The 22,499-nt window shown below is 40.8% G+C and overlaps 1 protein-coding gene across 4 annotated transcripts in view; it reads left to right on the plus strand.

Annotated features, from left to right (window-relative positions):
- Positions 1 to 22,499, plus strand: part of C3H1orf21 (chromosome 3 C1orf21 homolog) — a 143,562-nt gene that overhangs the window by 60,040 nt on the left and 61,023 nt on the right. For 3 of the 4 annotated variants that reach the window (XM_058176294.1, XM_058176296.1, XM_058176295.1), the window contains exon 3: positions 18,794 to 18,888. In XM_058176294.1, the coding sequence (XP_058032277.1) occupies positions 18,794 to 18,888 (95 nt within the window). Of the gene's footprint in view, positions 1 to 18,793; positions 18,890 to 22,499 lie in introns of those variants that run through there. The other variant, XM_058176293.1, reaches the window with a different exon arrangement.

Here is a 22,499-nt window from a genome sequence, read left to right on the forward strand (position 1 = left end):
AATCGACCCCTGCGGGACCCCACAAGTGAGGCACCTCGCGGCCGACCTCTGCCCCCCTGTCAACACCGTCTGCGACCGGTCAGAGAGATAGGAGGAGAACCACCGATGCACGGTGCCTCCCACTCCCAATCCCCCCAACCGGCGCAGCAAGATACCATGGTCGATGGTATCAAAAGCCGCTGAGAGGTCTAATAGGACCAGGGCAGAGGAGTACCCCCTGTCCCTGGCCCGCCAGAGATCATCCACCAATGCGACCAAAGCTGTCTCCGTGCTGTATCCGGGTCGAAAGCCGGACTGGAACGGGTCTAGATAGATGGCTTCATCCAGGTATTGGGGTAGCTGTCGCGCCACAGCACTCTCTACAACCTTCGTAACGAAGCGAAGGTTGGAGACTGGACGATAGTTACCCAAAATAGCTGGGTCCAGGGAGGGCTTCTTGAGGAGGGGTCTCACCACCGCCTCTTTCAAGGCGGCAGGGAAAACCCCATCCAGCAAAGAAGCATTGATAATCCTCTGGAGCCAGCCTCGTGTCACCTCCTGAGTGGCCAGTACCAGCCAGGAAGGACACGGGTCCAGTAAACATGTAGTGGCGTGAAGCCTCCCCAACAACCTGTCCACGTCCTCGGGAGCCACAGGGTCAAACTCATCCCAAACAGGCTCAACAAGAGGTGCCTCCTCTCCCTCGCTTGGATCATCCCAATTTCGGTCCAGACCGTCCCGGAGCTGAGCGATTTTATCTCAAATAGATTTTTTTTATTAGCCTGGGCAACATTGGACAAAACGTAATTATTGCTTTATTAACATCAGCTATCTTCTAACAAAGGGAGTTTATCTCCCTTGGGAAAAATCTTTGGGTACAACATAATGCAACAACAGATCTTTGTATGTTTGAAATTAAGTAAGAGGTTTCTATCTCTGAAAACGTTCAGATTCTCTTTGTATAGCAATCAATTTTACTTAACCATAGAATTAAAACCATATTGTCCTGTTAAACCAGATCCAAACAGTGCAAGACATGAACATGGAAGAATGTTGTCAGTGGAAAGCAAATAAAATAAATGTCTCATTCCTTTTCCTTTCAAAAATTAGTGGAATTCTTTTTTTCTAAAGATGTTCTAAGACATTTATTTGATGTAATACAGGGAAAAGGAATTTGTTGTGAGAACGACACTGATTATACAAAGGAAAACATATTAGTCTGTAGCACAGAGAAGCTTTATGAATAGAGGTGTTGTGTCTTGTCCGCTCTCATAGCAGCCGGGGCCTTCTTATCTGCTCCCGAACACGGAGGAATGTATGCCTCCCGGTCCCAGCCCTGGCTCCATGCCCAAGCAGGCTGCAGAGGAGGGAGCATCCCCCGGCCCCAGCCCTGGCTCCATGCCCAGGCAAACGGAGCAGCTAGACCCCTCCCCCTCCTCCACAGCATGTGAGCCTGAGGAAAGTTTACTTCCAACAGCTGCTGATTGGAGTGACCCTCGCATCAGAAGACTGGATAGGCGGAGGCAACAGAAGGAAGGAGGCAGGCCTTAATGAGTGCTGAGTCATGGAGCCACACCCCATGGCCTATATAAAGGATCTGCTTTCTGGCAGTCTCTGAGTCAGGCAAAGTCGAACTTATCTTGCTGAAGTCACTTACTGGTCTCCTGCCTGCTCTGAGGACTTTGCTAGGACTTTGGGCAGAGCTGCAGAGGCAAGCCTGATTCGGATTTCCCTGACCCGGCCGTCAGCGGAGGAGTGGGACACGACAAGAGGACTGGAAAATAATGTGACCTCCTTCAACCGAAGAAACCACTCTTACAACATTCTTACATTGATTTGTTTTCATTAAAGCACTTTTCCTGGATCTTAACCAGTGGTGGGTTTCTACTGGTTCGCCCCAGTTCAGGCAAACTGGCAGCGGCGGCTGCAGAATCTGGCCATCTGCCCAGATGTCATCACAGACGCTCTGCGTATGTGCAGAAGGTTCTGTGCATGCGCAAAATCACACGCTCACAGTTCTGAACCGGTAGCAAAAGTAAGTGAAACTCACTACCGGTCCAGACATAGCTCTCAAAATGAGATGTAGAAAAGATGGTATTAGGACAATTATGTAAGATCCCAACTGTTACTTAGCTCAGGGGTTTCCAAACTTGGCCACTTTAAGACTTGTGGACTTCAGGATGCTGGCTGGGGAATTCTGGGAGTTGATGTCTACAAGTCTTAAAGTGCCCAAAGTTGGAGACCCCTGACTTAATTTACATCTGGCCTAGAACATCAGAATACTAAGTAACTATAGCTGTCATTCTTCTCTTAGGTTTGTTGCAATTTAACCTTGGAAAACTATCCCGTCACAATAAAAATTAGAGTGGTAGATGTGTAAAGCTCCCCAAAAGAAATTATTATAAGCATAGGGGGTCTTTATGTTTGTCTGAGTCACAGCATGAAGAGTGGAATTCTATTCTTGTTCAGACATAATGCTACCCCAAACCATGCTGACTTAGGATTTTCAGGCATTTATAACAATCTGAACCATCTGGTTAATCTCAGAAAATTTATTAATTTAAAATGGAAAGCCTATTTGTTTTTTAGTTTTGTTTTCATCTTGGTTGGGTAGATTTAAAAAATGCCAAATGTCTGTAGCATTTTTGCAAAAATGGAGATTTCATTAATTTATAACAAGCTCTTTAACCATTAAAATTTCTGTTCTACATATCCCAGTGGTTTTATACAACTTCCATTGGAAAAAGTATCTAACTGATGTAAGCTGTTACCTTTTTGAAGATGATAACTACTTCTCTGACAATGTCACTTTAATTTTTCAAATTTCTAATCCGCACAATTCCAAAACAATGCTTTCAGTGTTTCGTGAAATGAAACATTAGTTTAAGAAAAGAAGATAGTCATCCTGGGAGGTGGGGGAGAACCTTATATCAGGGGTCCCCAACCTTGGCAACTCCAGGGTTAGAGGATTTCAACTCCCAAAATTCCCCAGCCAGCTTTGCCAATTTTGGGAGTTGAAGTCCTCGAGGCTTAAAGTTGCCAGGGTTAGAGACCCCTGCCCTATATCATTTCCAACGTAATCCAAGACATGGAGAAATGGCCAAGATTTTAGGGCCAGTTGAAAGTGGTTAAGATAGAGGCCAACATGAACCTCTATGGGAATGCTACTCCAGAAGGCTAATGATATGACACCGAAGACACTTTTCCTAATCTGGCTAGTTGCTTGATTAATGGAACCCAAAACAAGGTAACTTCTTGTCTGTTGCAAGACAGGTAAACTATATGGGAGACAAGTGATCCCCAGATCATTGGCCTCCAAACTTTTGGATACCAGGGACAGCTTCTGTGGAGAAAGGTTTTGCACGGACCAGAGGTGGCATGGTTTCGCATGTTGCCTGCATGCAGCGGATGGGGCTTTGCTTGTTTACACAGTCGAGTTTATGGCATGCTGCGGCCTGGTACTAGTCCATGGACCACGGGTTAGGGACCCCGCCAGTTATCTAACTGTATGCCGCTATCCCTATGCTGTGTATGACATTACAGGTAATAACCAATGTCTTAAATTACAACTGGAAACTTACTGGCAACCACTGCAACTTATAAACTATAAGTCACATCATTTGACTCTGGGCAGCAGATAAACAAACAATATTTTTAAAAACATTCAGGAAGTATAAAAATTACGATTATTATAAAAAGGATAAGTGGGAGTGTCAAATTTTGAACTGTAGAACCACTTCATCAAATACCTATTACTTTTGTCTATTGAGACAACCTGGTTTTCAGTGACTTTTGGGAAGTTGGCCAAGATGGAGCCAATCTCACCTCAGGGGCATGACCTTAGGAATACTTCAAGTGTCCATTTTAAATAGCTTTTTTCAAGTTTTTTCCATTGTGCTTTTAAGCACTGTTCTTTTTCAGATCTGTGGCTTCAGTGCAGCTTACTCCAGAAGCCAACACTATGAATTAAACAGGCATTTTTTTCATTATTTCTAAATCAGAGAACACTGATGTTTCTATTTAGCTGCTTAAATAATAACAGTTTTATTTATGTTATGGCTTGTTTCTCATTAGGCTTAGATTTGTACTGGCATAAAAAAGAGGAAGCGTGAAATGGTAAATACCTAAATATAGGATGCTCAAAATTTAGGGGCATTGTTTGCCAAAGGCTGCTATAATTGTGTAATGCAGCTTCTTTCCTTTTGGTAAAGTTTGTAAAATGCTTGGCTAAATATAGACAGCAAAGCTAATCTTGGATCACATCTTTCATTATTTTGTACATGACTAATATGTCAATGTGTGCAAAAATGTGGGCTGCTTTCCATAAATAAGAATTAATGAAGTAACACTAAAATTGCATTTATTTGGCACTAATAAAAACAAAGCAAGTGGCTACATGAAGCATGTATTTCAATTTTAGATATCAAGCAAAATATCCCCATATGTTATTTCTATTCTCACAACATAAGTTGTTTGCTCGTTTGCTTGCTTTATGTTGAAATGGAATTCTTGATGCTTTAAAACCAAAGAAAGAAATTGTCATTAAAGATGCCAGTGGATCACAGAACCTCAGTGTATTTACTATCATTGAATCAGCAAAGTATTATTAATAAAACTAATGGATCATGTCTCTCAAATACTGTATCCCACAATGTTAAACAATAAGGTGTATGATTAATAAATCACCTTTCAAATTAGATTCATTTGATACCAAAGAATTCCTCGTTTTCCTGTCTTGATAGTATTAGGATTTTACACAAGGAGATACAATACGGTTTATTTAAGATCATGCATTTGTGTCCTGTATCATTGGATTAATTTTCACACGTCTCAATATTTTTTTATATGCTATTTTCTCACCAGACCATAAGGAGATCAGATTAATTTGCTTTCATCTGAACTGGACACCACTGCATTTAGTATTTGTCCATCTCCAGATAGTTAGCTTCAGATCAAGCTGTGCATATTTCATTTTGCTGTGTAGTGAAATTCTACTAATGCATATGTTTTAAAGAGACACTTTCCATATATAATCTATATGTACATTGATAAGGATATATCTGAATGAGATGAAACGTAATATTTATGTTTTAAGCCAGCGGTCCCCATCCTTTGTGGCACCAGGGACGAGTTTTGTGGAAGACAATTTTTCCATGGACTTGGGGGGGAAGGAGAGTACACAACCTAGATCCCTTGCATATGCAGTTTACAGTAGGATTTGCGCTTCTATGAGAATCTAATTCTTGATAATAATAATAATAATTATTATTATTATTATTATTATTATTATTATTATTATTATTATTATTATTATTATTATTATTATTATTATTATTATTTAATTGATGATCTATGAGATATGGTGATGCTAGCGCTGGGGAGAGGCTGCAGATATAGATGAAGCTTTGCTCACCCATTGCTCACCTCCAGCTGTATGCCTTGGTTCCTAACAGGCCAGAACCCGGTCTGTGACCCAGGGGTTGGGGATCCCTGTTTTAAACTGATTTTAAAAGATTTTTCTGTTGTGTAGTTCACAGGATCTCCACATTGTGAAACAACTCTGAAAGTTTTTCTGGATACATCTGGACTAGAAATATCTGATCGATAAAGTCTGAATTTGTGAAAACTATGTTTCATTCAGATGCATTTGATCTGATTTGTGAGGTGTGGTTTTCATTATTTTTTTGTTGGACGCATCTCTTAGAATTCCTCTTTGTGTTGGAGCGGCATCTCATATTGCTTAATTTATCAGTTTTTTCTGTACTTTGTAACGGATTCAGTAGTAAGTGGTGATGTACTCATTTATCACTGAGACTGATATTAATGGATGTCATGCCACTTCATTATGTTGCTATGGTAGCATTGTATGGTGGATTTTTTTTTGGTCTCCACATGGAATTCTTTAGTTATTTGTGTATAAATAATTTTATTATGGGTAAATGTGACTATTTCTCTAAACACTCATTGTTACTTATTTACATTTATTTTACCTTTGTGTCATGTTGTGTTTCAATTTTAATTTTAAAAAAATTGTTTCATTAAAAAAGTGAAGATGCAGGTTCTTTGGCAGTATTGCAGAAGCCGTTTGCCATAACCTCTTTTTCAGATTGCTTTTCCTAGCACTCAGTTTAGCCAAAAGCCCTTAAATTCCCGGATGATCTCTACCTAAGAATTAACTGTGACAAACCCTGGTAAGCATTTAATCAGGCAAATTCTGCATTTTTGTTTATTTTACTTTACAGATTTAGAGAAATATATGTATGCCAATCTTTTTCAGATTGCAGCTCTTTAAATATGTTGGTACTGTAATTCTCATCCATAGAGCATGCTGGATGGGAATTCAGAAGGTTGTGGTTCTCACACTTCAGGACAATGCTAAACACATGCAATTGTAGTAAGTCTTAGCCTTTTCCTACAATTTTGTATAGTAAACCTGTCCTTTTATCTTCACTATTTACTGAATAGTGATAGATTCGTTAGATAAATAGGTTGCTATTTCTGTTTCATCTGTTGTCAAGATATATTCCCAAACCCAAAGGTGGTTTTAGTGTCCTGTTTTTATATTTCTATTAAAACATTTTAAGTAATCATCTCCTTTTCCAATCAGTTGGATTTAAGCAGATTAGAAAATAGCTTCTTATATTGATTTTCTCATTACAGTAACATGCTTTTTCAGCTTATTTATTAATTTTTAAAAATTGTGTAGCTGTCCATCTTAGAGTTAAGCCCTGGGTGGTTTATAACCAATAAATAAAACAATGTAGTCAGCAACAGAAACAAAAGAAATGGTAAACCAAAACCAAAAAATACCAAATACCCAAAAACAAGATGCCACAACCACACTTCCCTGATGCAGTCCCAACATTTTCATCCCATTTTAATCTCATCATATCCCAATACTGGGGGTGGGGAGGGAGGAGCCAGGTCTTCAATGCTCTCTGGAAGGATAAGAGGGCGGGGGTGGGGTCTATCATATCTCCGGGGAAGGTATTCTATTCTGTAGGTATTGCAGTGGACAAGTCATATACACAAAATGGCAATGTTGAGTGTGCCTACCTTGTCTGCCCTGCTGGGATGGATAGATACCCTCAGAGAAAGATGGTCCTGCAAATAACGTGTTCCCACAACATGTAAGGCTTAAAGGTGATGACTAGCACCTTGAATTGTACAGATAGTCCTTGATTTATGACTATTTAGCCCCATAATTATGTTGCTAAGAGAGATGGTTGTTAAGTAACTTTTGCCCCATTTTACGACCTTTCTTGCCCCAGTGGTTAAGTTTGTAACACAGTTGTTAAGTGAATCTGGCTTCTCCATTGACTTTGCTTGTCAGTAAATCACAAAAGGTGATCACCTGATCCTGGAACACTGCAATGGTGATAAATGTTAGCCAGTTGCCAAGCATCCAGATTTTGACCATGGATGTGCTGCAGTGGTCGTAAGTGTGAAAAATTATAAGTCACTTTTTTCAGTGCTGTTGTAACTTTGGTCACTAAATGAAAGGTTGTAAGAAAGGTTGTAAGCCAATGTAGCTTATGCAATAGATGGGAGAGTAATATGGGAGAATCTAGGAGTTGTTTGTACTGACCTGTATAAAGGTTGGCATAAGCAGAATGAAAAGTTCTGGGTAACAGGCGCAAGTAACCAGGAACAGGAGTAGAGTTTTAAAGCAGTAAAAGTTTTGTTAAATGCTACTTACATGCAAAAATCTGATCTACTAACAGTCAAGTCAAATTGGCGCTAGATAAGAGTCAAGGGAATTCACAGGGGGCTGGATTTAGGTCTCTTGTAACTTCATAAGGATTCTAACCTGATGATGCATTTGATTCCACTTTCGGGCTCTGCCTGATCATCTCCTATATCAGGATTCCCATTTTTCTAACACATTCCATAGCTTGACATAATCAAAATAAAGTTTATTGTTGTGGGAAAACTAAAGAACCAAAGTGTTTGGAAATAGATTATATATATAGATTTACTGGAGTGCACAACTACAGTGATCACAGAGTTCCTCAACAAAAGAACCCAGAAGAACCCCAAAGCCCATATGGTTACTAATTGTATCCCTTCTGAAATTATTCACAGGACATACAAAAGCAGAACAAATTATAGCTTTATAGAAAGAATGCAGAATCTGTTAGCCACATGAGTTGGCCTTATCATGGGCTGGCCTCTACATTCTGGTCTTATAATGAGGCTCCAAGTCCACTCATACTATTGAGACTACACCTTCTAACATAAATAATGTCCTTAATTGTACCAATGTATTGACTCCCTTCATGCCACAGAAAAAAGCAACAACCTGATTATTGTTATCAGTCTCCTTTCCTTTCAGGATCTTTAGGCAATTTCAGTTTTGTGGCTCTGTCTATCATGCACTTTAGAATCATGTATATAAGAATAAAATATTATTTGTACTCCACACTTTCTTGTGTGTCCAATCACACTTGGCCAATAAAAAATTCTATTCTATTCTATTCTATTCTATTCTATTCTATTCTATTCTATAATCAGTGAAGCATATATTGATTTATTTTTGTTATTCTTTGGCTTTCTCATTTATCCAACATGCATCAGCAATACAGTAACTCTTGGCCTTTTCTAAACCCAGTTGAACATCTTTTTCTATATAGAATTCTTGGATGATCCTAAACATGATTGCACTGCAAATGAGATTAAAGAGTGCATTCCAGAAGAGCCAAAGAGAGTGTAGCTTAGAGTGTGAGGAACAGAGTTAGAACAGCTCCTCCCTAGGAATTCCCAGAGTACTGTATATACTCGAGTATAAGCCGAGTTTTTCAGCATGTTTTTTGTGCTGAAAAACGTCCCCTCGGCTTATACTCGAGTATATACGGCTTATACTCGAGTTTTTTTTTTTCTTTTTTTCACATTATACCGGATGGTGCAAACTTGGCGGGCTTTTGCATTAGTGCGGGGAAGCCCTGCCGGTGCAGTGAGAGGATGGGGCGGGGGAGCCGCCAGCCTTCTCGGCTGAGGGAGGGAGGCTTTCCCTGACCGGTAGCTGCCTCATTTCCCTCCCTCGGCTTATACTCGAGTCCCCAGTTTACCCCAGTTTTTTGGGGTAAAATTGGGGACCTCGGCTTATACTCGGATCGGCTTATATTCGAGTATATACGGTATATATTTAATGGTGTAAGTCATTTTCTTCAGTTCAGTTCTCTCTCTCCCCCCCCCTCTTTCTCCCTCACTCACTCCAATGTAGAGTGGTAGATCGTAGTGTAGAATGTAGAGAGACCTCTTTCAATTTCTTGTGTCGTTTTCCAGCTTTGCTATCCTACCTTGGTTAAAAACTTTACTGACATTTTTTTCTGTTGCTTGCTATATTTACATGGGTATTCCATCAGTTCCTATAGTCTTCCAATTTGTAATGACCAGTGTGCTCATCTTACTTCATTATCCAATACAAGAGGTTTTTTAAAAGTAGGGAGTATTTTTAAGGTCTTATGAACATTAATATCCCTGCTAGTATTTTAGTATACTCTTCCATCTTTCTTTGATCTTTCAATCAGTTATTGAATCAGATATTATCTGTCCTTTGGCATCCTTTAGCAAATCAGTTCCAGGTTGTAATCTACATATTTATTCAGAGATCCTTTGGAAGACCCTTCCATGTCTATTTCATTGTCTTTATTGATGGCATTATAACACTGCTTCTTCTATCAGCTTTCTGAAATACTTCATTGAAAATTGTTTCCTGGCATTTTTGGCGTTGGCTTCTGTTCTTGGAAATGTTCATTTTTTGTTCTAACTTCCAGCTTGTTTCCTTTTGTTTCTTTTTCTTTGGCAGACTCTTTTCATGTTGGACTTTAACAAATATTTAACTTCATTCCAGAGTTCCTCTGGGTTCTTCATCAATAAGGTTCAAGAGTTCAGGGTGATTCCCAATGTATTCATTGAAAATGGTGGGTCAAGATCATATCTGGTAGACTAGTTTTTTTACTTCATTTCCTTAACTTGGAAATTGAACATAAATAGTTATGAACTGTTCTGCAGTCAGCATCAGGCCATGTATTTGATGCTCTACTTCTTTTTACCAATAATAAAATAGGCATTGTTTTGTTTGTTTGAAGATGGTATTAGTAATAAATAATTGGAGTAGAAAAAATTAATAAGTCATTCTCCTATTTCATTTTTATTTCCAAAATCAAACTGCCCGACTATGTTTTCTTCTTTAATGTTTCCAATTTTGGCATTCTAGTAACCAACACAAGGAGCATATATTTCTGGCATCTTCTGTTCACCAGTCTCCTCTTTTTCTTTATGATTGGAGCATAAACTCAGATAATCATATTAGAATAGAATAGAATAGAATAGAATTTTATTGGCCAAGTGTGATTGGACACACAAGGAATTTGTCTTGGTGCATATGCTCTCAGTGTACATAAAAGAAAAGATACGTTCATCAAGGTACAACATTTACAACACAACTGATGATCAATATAGCAATATAAATCATAAGGATTAAGGATTGTCTATCAAATCTGGCTGATATTATTCAAGAACTGGGTCAGTCACTGGGACTTTTAGACTCAAAAAACTAAATCTCTGGTCCCGGTGACTGACCAAGATTGGATCATGCAACATTATCCTTGGTCCCATATACTTGCCTTCATTTATGAAGTCATTGATTGTATTGTAGCTAAGTACTGTTTCTGCATATGCTCTCTAACTATAAAATAGCACCATTCCTTCTTTGTTTTTAAAGTCCCAAGTAATAAAATATGGAAATATAAAGGAATTTCTTTTTGTATAATTGGGGAAGAGAGATATGAAAAAACAGAAATTCAAGTTATTGAGCAAAGTTGTATCAATGTCAAAATTTGATTTTTTTTTAAAAAAAGGCCATAGTAATAATCAGTAAAAAGCCACAGTGAGTGTTATGACTTTAAACAGTGTTTTTTAACCTTAGCAATTTTAAGATGCATGGACTTCAACTTCCAGAATCCCCCAGCCAGCATATTAAAGTTGCTAAGTTTAAAAAATATGGCTTTAAAGTAACAACACCTATTAAAGTTGCCATTATGTTGTTTTCTCTGCTCCTATGGGTCAGTTGACCAAATATTTTCAAAAGAAGTAGAAACCACTAGTAAAATTATGGTAACTTTGGATTTGTAGAACTATTATAAAGTCTGTTCCTAAATCCCTAGAGATAATCAAATTTCAAATCATCTTTAAAACATTGTAAAACAAAATCAGTAAAATGTAGAACAAAATGTCTACATGATTGTGATTAAAACATGGAGAATTCCAGTCTCTGAGTAAATATGCACGTATATCTAGATTCCTATGCTACTGCATGAAAATGCAACCTTCCTATGTTCCTTAGAATCTATTCTAAGGTTCATGCAATATATAGGATGCTCCCTCTACAAGATTGTTTTGACTCCACAGAACATTAGAGAGTAACCCTATGGTTTCAATGACAGGCTGTATGTTGGCTTTGCTTAACCTAGTTTGACTAGTATCCTGGCTGTCATTCTGGTAACAATTCCAACTTTGTGTTGTCCAAATTGCTTCCAAATGCTTGGGAGAAATAAATTTAGTCTTCTTGTATATTCCTATAGGGATTCCATTTTGATTAGTACAAACGTCAGGGGGAAATATTTGTGAAATTGAATTATTGCAACAGTTACCAGTTGTGAATGTTGACATTTGAATTAAAATAATACTTATCAGCTTCATGAAAATCCAGTTCTTGAATTCAAAGTGCATTGGGTCAATTCCAGGACAGATATTTATACTTGCTGTGATTCATATTATACTGCTGTAGGTCATAATTAGCCAGATATTTCTCTTCAACGTTGACAGTTGAGTTACCTAGGAGACACTTCTGTTTTCTCAGCAAGGAACTAAGACTTTTCAAATTACCTCTGGCAGTGATTCTTCATTTTGACAACATACATTTTAATTGTACTTTTCTTAGTGGGGCAGAAACAAATCTTTCTAAAATAACAAGAGATCCCTTGAACTTCTAAAATGCCATTTTAAAAAAAATATTCTGAGATGAAGGAAGAAAACACTAATGTTTGTTGGTATGCTGACCACGAATTCTAGGACTATGGTGTTCTCTGAGCTTGCAGTTTTCTTGCAAACGTTTCATTACCCCAACGAAGTAACATCATCAGTGCCAGTGATGGCTAACACTGATGATGTTACCTAGTTAGGGTAACAAAATGTCTGCAAGAAAACAAGCAAGCTCAGAGAGCACCAAAGACCCCCTCAATTCAACCCTGAGCTACAAATATTCTTCATTCTAGGACTAGATATATCACCAAATTTGAGGGCACTAGATTGAGGAAGGCTGTTCTACAGAGATACAACAATCTATCATGAGGAAATAAAAATTAGCAGTCTTTAGTAACTATTTAACCGCTGAGTCAGCGGTTTTGTCATCTACCGCACATGGATTATCTCGAACTATTTCCCATCAGGACAGACTGGTCATGGTCATTTTTACCATCTATTGTGACTTTTGCTGCCAACTTGACCAGCCCAGGATGGGCCTTGCCCGGACCGTCTCACTGATGCGAACATTTACCGCGGCTGACCTACTTGCCCTGCGAGATGCCCCTCTCTCGCGGGTCTGGCCCTCCAAATTATCGAGGGCCCACCTTGAGGACGGGCTTTGGAGTCCCGAGAGGTGGCATGCGAAAAATAGGAGGCTTAGGGGTTTTTTAATTGGCTGTTTTAATAGATTTTTTAGGGGGAGTTTTAAAGGGGATTTTAAGGGGTGGGAGGAAACCGACGGGTTCGGGCTGGGGGGTGGGAGGGAAGGAGTGGGTGTTGGGGGTAACCCGTCGGGGGGGAGTCCAGTTCCTGCGCATGCTCGTGGCGGGGGGTTGGTGGGTCCGAGGGTCATGGGGGGAGTCGGTGTTCCATTGGTTGAGGGTGGTGCTATTTCCACGGTAAGGGGGAGGGGCAGATATGGCGGAAGTGGGGGCTCATATCATGTTAGGGGGGTGCGCGCTCGATGCTTACAGGCGATCGCGCGCCCCGAGCCCTCAAACTTCTCCCGTTCCCCGGATGATCAGGATCCTCAGGGCCCTGGCCTTCGGCTGATGTTATGCAATGCACGGTCCGTGGCCAATAAGGCCCCCCTAATTCACGATCTTATTCAGGGGGGTGCCGCGGACCTTATGGGCGTTACGGAGACCTGGTTGGGCCCAGAAGGGGGCGTGCCCCTTGTTCAGATGTGCCCACCGGGTTTCCGAGCATTTCATCAGCCGAGGGGCCAGGGTAGGGGTGGTGGGGTGGCGGTTGTGATTAGAGAGAGTCTAGAGCCGAGGGAGACCACTGTACCTCAGATTGCCGGGTGCGAATCCCTCTTTGTGAGATGGGGTCATAGATGTCAGATGGGCTTGCTGGTCGCGTACCTGGCTCCTTGCTACGTGACAGCTGCCCTGCCCGAGCTCCTGGAGGTGCTTGCTGGGGTGGCAGTTGAGACCCCCAGACTTTTAGTCGTGGGGGACTTTAACTTGCCATCGTCCGGCTCGTCATCGACGGTAGCTCGGGAGTTCATGGCTTCCATGACGGCCTTGGACCTGACCCAAGTAGTTGATGGCCCTACTCACATCGGGGGAGGCACTCTGGACCTGATTTTTGTCTCTGGTCAGTGGTTGAGAGATCTGGACTTAAAGGAAATAGTCACTGAACCTTTGTCATGGTCAGATCACTCTTCTTCGCCTGGACTTTCTGACCGCCATTCACCACCGCAGGGAGACGGAGCCGACACGCTGGTTCCGGCCCCAGGCGCCTGATGGACCCGGAGGGGTTCCGGACGGAGCTTGGGCCATTTCCTGAGGGTCTGGCTCACGGCTCGGCTGAGGAACTTGTTGCGCCTGGGAACGGGCCGCGGGGCCTTAGACCGGTCGTGCCTTTGCGACCTCTGACCCGGCGCAGGTCCCAACCAGCTCCTTGGTTCTCCGAGGAGCTGAGAGGATGAAGCGCGGAGAAGACGCCTAGAGAGTTCCTGGAGGTCTAGCCGTTCAGAAGCTGATCGGACACTAGTGAAGTCCTATACTAGGGCTTACCTAGTGGCAATGAGGAAGCGAGGCGTACCTCGCCTCCTCCCTCATTGCATCGGCAGATAACCGCCCAGCCGCCCTGTTTGGTGACCCGCTCCCTCCTTCATCAGGGGAGCGGGATGACCCGATGCAGGGACGTGCTGAGGAGTTTAACGTTATCTATACGATAAAATCGTTCAGCTTCGGGATGGTTTGGACCAAGATTGCGTGATACGGGTGAGACGGCTGAGGGTGGTCTTGGTGACATTGTATGGGATGAGTTTGGCCCTGTCGCTCCCGAGGACATGGACAGGTTGTTGGGGAGGCTGAATGACACCACATGTTTACTGGACCCGTGCCCCTCCTGGTTGGTGCTGGCCTCGCATGAGGTGACACGAGGCTAGCTCCAGGCGATTACGAGCGCTTCTTTGGTGGAGGTGTCTTTCCGGCCGCCTTGAAAGAGGCGGTGGTGAGGCCCTCCTCAAGAAGCCTTCCTGGACCCGCTGTTTTAGGTAATTATCGTCCGGTCTCCAACCCGCTTGGCGAAGGTTGTAGAGAGTATGGTGGCATATCAGTTTCCTTGCACCTGGATGAAACTGTCTATCTAGACCCGTTCCAGTCCGGTTTCCGACCCGGTTACAGCACGGAGACGGCTTTGGTCGCGTTGGTGGATGATCTCTGGAGGGCCAGGGATAGGGGTTGTTCCTCTGCCCTGGTCCTATTAGACCTCTCAGCGGCTTTCGATACCATCGACCATGGTATCCTGCTGCGCTGGTTGGAGGGATTGGGGGGGGGAGGCACCGTTATCGGTGGTTCTCCTCTATCTCTCCGCCCGGGTGCAGTCAGTGTTGACAGGGGGGCAGAGGTCGGCCCCGAAGCGCCTCACTTGTGGGGTGCCGCAGGGGTCGATTCTCTCGCCCCTTCTGTTTAACATCTACATGAAGCCGCTGGGTGAGATCATCAGTGGTTTCGGTGTGAAGTACCAGCTGTATGCGGATGACACCCAGCTGTACTTTTCTACACCGGACCACCCCAACGAAGCTATCGAAGTGCTGTCCCGGTGTCTGGAGGCCCTGCGGGTCTGGATGGGGAGAAACAGGCTCAAGCTCAATCCTCCAAGACAGAGTGGCTGTGGATGCCGCATCCCGCACAGTCAGCTAAATCGCGGCTGACCATGGGTGGCGAGTCACTGGCCCGGATGGAGAGGGTGCGCAACTTAGGCGTCCTCCTGGATGAACGGCTGTCTCTAGAAGATCATTTGACGGCCGTCTCCAGGAGAGCGTTCTACCAGGTTCGCCTGGTGCGCCAGTTGCGCCCCTTTCTGGACCGGGAGGCCCTATGCACGGTCACTCACGCCTCGTGACGTCTCGCCTGGATTACTGCAACGCCTCTACATGGGGCTTCCTTGAAGGGCATCCGGAGGCTACAGTTAGTCCAGAATGCGGCTGCGGGTGATAGATGGAGCCCTCGTGGCTCCCGTGATAACACCCATCCTGCGCAGGCTGCACTGGCTGCCTGTGGCCTTCGGTGCGCTTCAAGGTTTTGGTGACCACCTTTAAAGCGCTCCATGGCATAGGGCCGGGTTATCACGGGACCGCCTACTGCGACCAGATACCTCTCACCGACCGTGCGCTCTCACAGAGAGGGACTCCTCAGGGTGCCGTCAGCTAGGCAATGTCGTCTGGCGGCGCCCAGGAAGGGCCTTCGGTGGGGGCTCCGCCCTCTGGAACGAGCTCCCCAGGACTCCGCCAACTTCCGGACCTTGAACCTTCCGTCATGAGCTCAAGACACATTTATTCATCTGTGCAGGACTGGCTTAGATTTTAAATTTTATAGGGTTTTAAATTGATTTTAATATTTATATTTTTATTTTTAATAATAGGGCATTGGAATAAGTTTTTTAAAGATTATTTTAATTTTGTATATTGATGTTTTATATGCCTGTGAACCGCCCTGAGTCCTTTGGGAGATAGGGCAGTATATAAATTTAAATAATAAATAAATAAATAAATAAATATTTAAGAGCCCATAAAAGGCAGCCTATTAAGATTGAACAGTTTGACTCTTTTGCATTTTAATTTAGAATTTCTTGATTATGTAATGTGAATTTAATAAATGGACTAAGGGTATATTTTGTCTCAGATGTATTTCAAATTTGCACTTGTTTCCATAATGGCAACATTAGTATTATATATGCATATAGTCATACTTTAATATGTTATCTCAAAAACTTCTGAAAGGCCCAGGTTGGGGAATAGTGTATAGAACATCGTTCACCAACTGCTGGTCCGTGGACCACTGGTGGTCTGTGAGAAAATTTTGGTGGTCCGCAGAAAAATCTTTGCATTTTTTATATTGCACTAAATCAGGGATCCTCAAACTACGGCCCCTGGGCTGGATATGGCCCGCCAAAGCAATTAATCCCACTAGCTGATGGGATGGGGTCCTTCAGGCACTTAGCTTGGCTGGCTGTCACTCCAGCTCCTCTCTCCATCCCTGGGAGTCCAGGTGCTTCAGTGAGTGGTGCACAAAACTTCAGCTGGGCTCCTCAAGAGATAGAGTTTGCAGGGGGGCGATCTAGCGCCTGGGCTGGCTACAAGACAAACGTTCATTCTTGGTTGTATTTGAGATTCCTAGCTGCAATGGACAACAAAGCTAGTGTTGATCCTAGGGTGCTTCTCTCTGCTAACAGGCGGCCAAACTAAGTGCCCGAAGGACCCCATCCTGTCACTAATTCATATTAGTGGCCGCGAGATTTAAAATTATGAATTTAGTGGTCCTTGAGGTCCAAAAGGTTGGTGACCCCTGGTATAGAACACCAGGTCAAGAGTTTTTCTACTCTAGCACCATCAACCTGTGTGATGTAATGGTTAGGGTGCTGTACAGCAATAGGGAAGGTCCAGGTTCTGTTGTATTCTTTGTTGAAACTCACTTGGTGGTTTTTTGGGAGGAAAGTAACTTTCAGCCAGAACTATCTCACAGGGTTGTTGCTATGGAAATTGAAGGAAGGAAGATCTCCAAGTAAGCTATTTCTAATTCCTGGAGAAAAGGATATTGAATGAAGGATATGAATGAAGTAAGTAAATAAAGTAAATATACTATTTCCACAGTCCCCAACCCATTCTTTGTGAAAACCCAATGACAGATTATGAGCACCTGAGGATTATTCCATTATTGCTGTTATCCAGCATGTTTCCTTTAGCAGTGAGAACGGATTTTTGATAGAAAAAAAATGGCAAAAAATAAAAAGAGAGGAAGATTTGGAGAAAAATAAGAGGTGTTACAAAAAAATAAAGAAGCCACATAAGTGACTGTAAGCAGGGAAGAACTGGAATATGTAACAATCAGATACAGGTAATCCTTGATTTATGACTATAATTGAGCCCGGAATTATGATTGTAAATTTTGCTGATCATTAAACAGGTCATCACATGACTGACCCATTTGTATGACTTTTTTAACAGCAGCTGTAACGCGGACTCATTCTCTGCAGTGGCTTTTTTTTTTTTTTTTTGCTAGAAACCGGAAGTAAACGCCAGTTTTCATCAAAAGACATCATAAATGAAAGTTGCATTACTGGGGAACTCTGCAAATGGCTGTAATTGTAGGAAGTTCCTGAGTGCCTAAGATATAATCACATGATCTTGGGAAGTAGCTGCTGTAATTTTGAATCTGGGTCATAAGTATCTTTTTGGGGATCCATCATAGTTTCAAGCAGTCACTAAGAAACTAATTATAAGTTGAGAACTACCTGTACTGGGATCCGTCACAGGATGGCAAGGTCAGGGGCCCTGGAGAATCACTTCACTTCTTTCTCTGTTCCATCAGTAGCACCATAGAGAGGGCATCATGAAAGTTTAGTCAATGTGTGAAGTATTTCCTTTTATGAATTATGCGTCTCCTCCTGGACAGCTTCATTAATAACACTGGGATTTAGTTCTGTGAGAAAAATGGTCGGTGGTCAGTCATTGCTATCTCCAACTACTGATATTACTATCTTGGTTTAAAATAAATTGCGTTTGCTATTTCTCTCCCAGCCCTTTTGGTTGGAGATGGCCTTTTTGCAATTTCTTCTTGATTATGTATAGTTATTAATAAACTCAAAAATTTACTGTTTACTTTTTACTGTAGCTTCAGATTATTTGAAAGTAAAGTTTAAAAGCATCATTCTTAATATTTGAGAGGGGCACTGTTTCCTATTTTTCCTTTGTGATGACTATTCATGAACCCCTGTTCTGTTTCCTTTTTTTTTTTAACTCATTAAAAAATGAGCATACAGTATCAGGGAGGTGCACATTGCTCAATTCTCTGGTGTGCTTTTCAATTGTATATGCTAGGTATGTATTCTCAGAATGATATTAAAGGTACACATTTGACCGTTCAATTATATTTTGAACTGGGGTCATTGAACAAAATACTCTTAACATATTGATATACTTCAAGTGTTGTTTTTTTTCAAAAAATGTTCATTCTGTTTATTATTTCTAATCCTTAAGGATAGTACTGTACAGAAAAGAGTTTTTGTTAAGCTGTTAAATGACATTATGAAAAATACATAGCTTGTACTCACATATGGTTATACCACGACACAAGTTTGACACCCCTTGCTTACAGCAAATGAAATGAATATGTATACATATCCACGCTCACCCTCATTTTAGCAAAGAGGAAAGAGTCACGATACTTCGCGTAACGATGTGATGCCGTGAGTTTGACACCCCTGCTGTAAGCCCTGTAGTTTCTATTACTACTTTTATGTGTGACCTTTTATTTCTTATTTCAATTTCCAGATGAGTATAGGATCAAACCTGTGGAGGAAGTCAAATACATGAAAAATGGGGGAGAAGATGATCAGAAAGTAGCTGCCAGAAACCAAGAAAACTTGGTACGTGTTGAATATTATTATTTAACAAGTTGGATGCTATTCTATGTCTGCAATGAAAGGTGAAGTATGTAGAACACTTAAAGCTCTGAAGACGAACTTTCTTGAAAATGCCACGACTATTTATAGCTTAGAGCAAAGTGTGAAATGCTACCTTCCCTGCTTGTCTTTATGAATTATCCCATTTTTAATTCTGTGAAGTGTGCTCCAATACAGCAGGCATTTGTATTCAATCCTTTGCAAGAGGCAATACTGCTTGGCTCATGATAAATGTGTTTGTGTGCAAAGGAGCTGTTACCAACACAGAATTTACTGCCTGTTGAAGAAGGAAGCTACCTGTTCTTAAGATGATGTCTATCATTATTTACTCCCCGGGATCCCACCCTGAATTTTAAAGAGTTGGACATGTAAATATACATAATATGCTCATAACAGAATTTACAAGAATATTTTTAGTAATAGGTATACTCTTGTTTCTACCTTTATAATTTTGTAATATTCTTGTTTTATCCTCAGTTACGTATTGCCAGGGTCTGTGTGCCCTGCAGTTCTGTGGGTAAGGAGGAATTAAACTTTGTAGTAAAGTAGAAGTTAAAACACTATTCTTTATAGCAGGGGTGTCAAACTCAAGGCCTGAGGGCCACGGGGCTGCCCTGGAAACAGTGAAGGACTGGCCCAGGGAGCCTCTGCCAGTGAAAACGGAGCTGAGAGAGGCCGCATAAGGCCCACCTGGGCTCCATTTTTGGCCATGATGGCCTCCTGCAGCCCTCTGCCAGTGAAAACGGAGGCCATGTGCTCTGTTTTCATTGGCAGAGGGCTGCAGGAGGCCATCACGGTAAAAAACAGAGCCTCGACAAGTGACGTCAAGCTGGCCACACCCACCCTGTCCACATCCCAACCACCACCACCACCCAGCCCCCTGAGATCAAACACAACGCTGATGCGGCCCTCAATGAAATCAAGTTTGACACCCCTGCTTTATAGCCTCAGAAATTTGCGTGAAAGTATATAGTTCGTGCTCTTTGAAATCATAGAAATCAATAATTTAAATTGATTGGTTGGCACGTGACTTGGGGGAATAGAAAAAGAACAAGATTACAAATGTTTTATTTTCCTCGTTCTTAATTAGAATGATCAAATGAAGGGGAATATGCTGTGAGAACTCATTTTAGATTGGACTTCTGAACTCCCAATATTTGAAAAATTCTTGTACAGACTAAACAATATGAAGTCCTCACCATCTTACTTTTGCTCTGTAAACTTCGTATATTTGGGGGGGGAATTCATTTCTGTCCACTTTTCCTGCCAGAGAAACACTGCAAGTTGTAGACGAATTAAGATATGTTTTGAGTTGTGCTTTCAACTTTATCTTCATCTCTATTCCTGAAGAATTGTTGACTATTTTTAAGGGAAAGGGATTGGGGAGCAGAGGCTGTTTGAGATTTTAAAAAAAATAAACTAAAAAAATGAGTATTCTAGTTTGTCATCTGCAAATCCTAATTCATTTATTTCCAGGTAAAAGGTATAAGATAAGATACTTTGTTGTTTGACAAATATTATGGCTATTTATATTAACAAGTATAAGAAGAGTTGGGCATTATTAAAAATGTTTTTGCTTTCATTTTTAATTCTGATGATAAAATAAATCAGTGGCTTTTAAGTTGAAGCAAATATAACAACTTCCTGGAAGATTTAATATATCAATTGAAGTTTGCTGTTTTTATTTCTATGTGAATAGTGAATATATATATTAAAACGCAGCTTATTTATTTTCCTAACTAAATCAGTTTCTTTTGATTTATACATATTATTTAATAGTCTGTTGAATAAAATGTTTATTAATGAGAATCTTTTTTTCTTTTTAATCGGAAGTAGTAAGCACTTTTCCGCCAACATGCTAGATAAAATTTTCTAGGTTTTCTTAAAGATCATTAGCAGGAAGGAGCAAATAAATATAGAATAAATTGAATTCATTGTGTTTACGATATCAAAATTCTCTGGAAACTTACCATATAATTTCCATTTATTTTTAAATGTAAAAACAAGATTATTGATTACTGATTATTCCATTTACAAGTGTTTAAATTGGAGTATATCCTGTCAGATTAGTATCTGACAGCATTGTGTTGTGCTATATATAAACCAATATTCATAGTCTAAATATCCTCCAGATTTATGGACTTCAATTCCCAGATTTCTCAGTAATTGTCATGCTAAGGAATATTTGATTTTGATATTTTTAAAACTTACTTTAAAGATGGTCCAGATTGGTCTTGCCCAAGTATTTAAAAAATTTCTGTATAGATAGTCCTCAACGTATGACCATAATTGAGCCCAAATTTTATATTGCTAAGCGAGACAGTTATTAAGTGAATTTTGACCCATTTTACGACCTTTCTTGTCACAGATGTTAAGTGAATCTCTGCAGTTGTTAAGTTAGTAACCTTGTTCTTAATCAAATCTGGCTTCCCCGTTGACTTTATTTGTCAGAAGGTCGCAGAAGGGTTCAGATGATCCCAGGACACTACACTTGTCATAAATATGAGTCAGTTGTTAAACATCTGAATTTTAATCAGATGACCATGCAGATGCTGCAATAGTTGTAAGTGTGAAAAATGGTCATGTTTCAGTGCTGTTGTAACTTTGGTCACTAAATGAATTGTTGTAAGTTACCTGTATAAGAATTGCAACCATATTGTTTGAAATCTGGGTCCTAGTTTGGGAAGGAAGTAACATTAATGCAAACTGTATCAAGAGAAGATAAAACAGTATGTCCAAAATTTCGGAAGATCTGAATCTGTGGCGGATATTATTTATCTATTTATTTTAAGGCCAGTAGAAAAGTTGTTTCAGTGGCCCTTTAGATTGGAATGGGGTAAGATAGAAAGCACTAGTTTTTAAAATGAAATTGTTTCTATATAGTATGTGATCTTTTCGTCTCTGCTTTTCTGTTATATTAAAGAATTGTGCTCAGTGTTGTAAAATACTTCTTATTTTGTTTGGAGCAAAGATAGAGGGAAATTTCTACTGTTCTGTCTGAAGAAACCTAAGAATTATTTTTGATATGAAGCCTTGAGGGCACTTGGAAGATGTAACTATTCATATTATTAGTACATATTCTTAATTTATAGATTATATTTTTTTTATCAGAGGATCACAGTTGACAAAATAAAGCAACAGAGCTGATTACCAAACATTAAAAGCAATGCTTACATTCAAAACAGCAGGAACAAGCACATTAAGAGGATTCAAAAGCCTACGGCAAGAGATGTATCTTAAGCAGTCAGCTAAACTGAATTAATGGTAATTGCAAATACATTGCCAAGGATAGGAAATTCCATAATGAGGGTTCCTTAATGAAGATTATGCTTTTAGAAGCATCTGGGGCTTAAGACAATGGAAAGGTTTCATCCTTTTCATTAAAGGAGACCAGACTAGTCTCCAGTTTTGTTGGGTCAATCTTAATCTAATGCAGATAGACTTCCCCCTTCTTCTGAAAAAAGATGTAGGATTATCTGAAAAATGTGTTTTGATTGGTTAACAAGGATGTTTTGTTGACTTCTGGTATTAGCAGTTTATCTCATCCTGGCTTCTTCTTCCAAACCTTCTTCCTG

Source organism: Ahaetulla prasina, chromosome 3, assembly GCF_028640845.1.
Source record: "Ahaetulla prasina isolate Xishuangbanna chromosome 3, ASM2864084v1, whole genome shotgun sequence".
Lineage (NCBI taxonomy): Eukaryota > Metazoa > Chordata > Lepidosauria > Squamata > Colubridae > Ahaetulla > Ahaetulla prasina.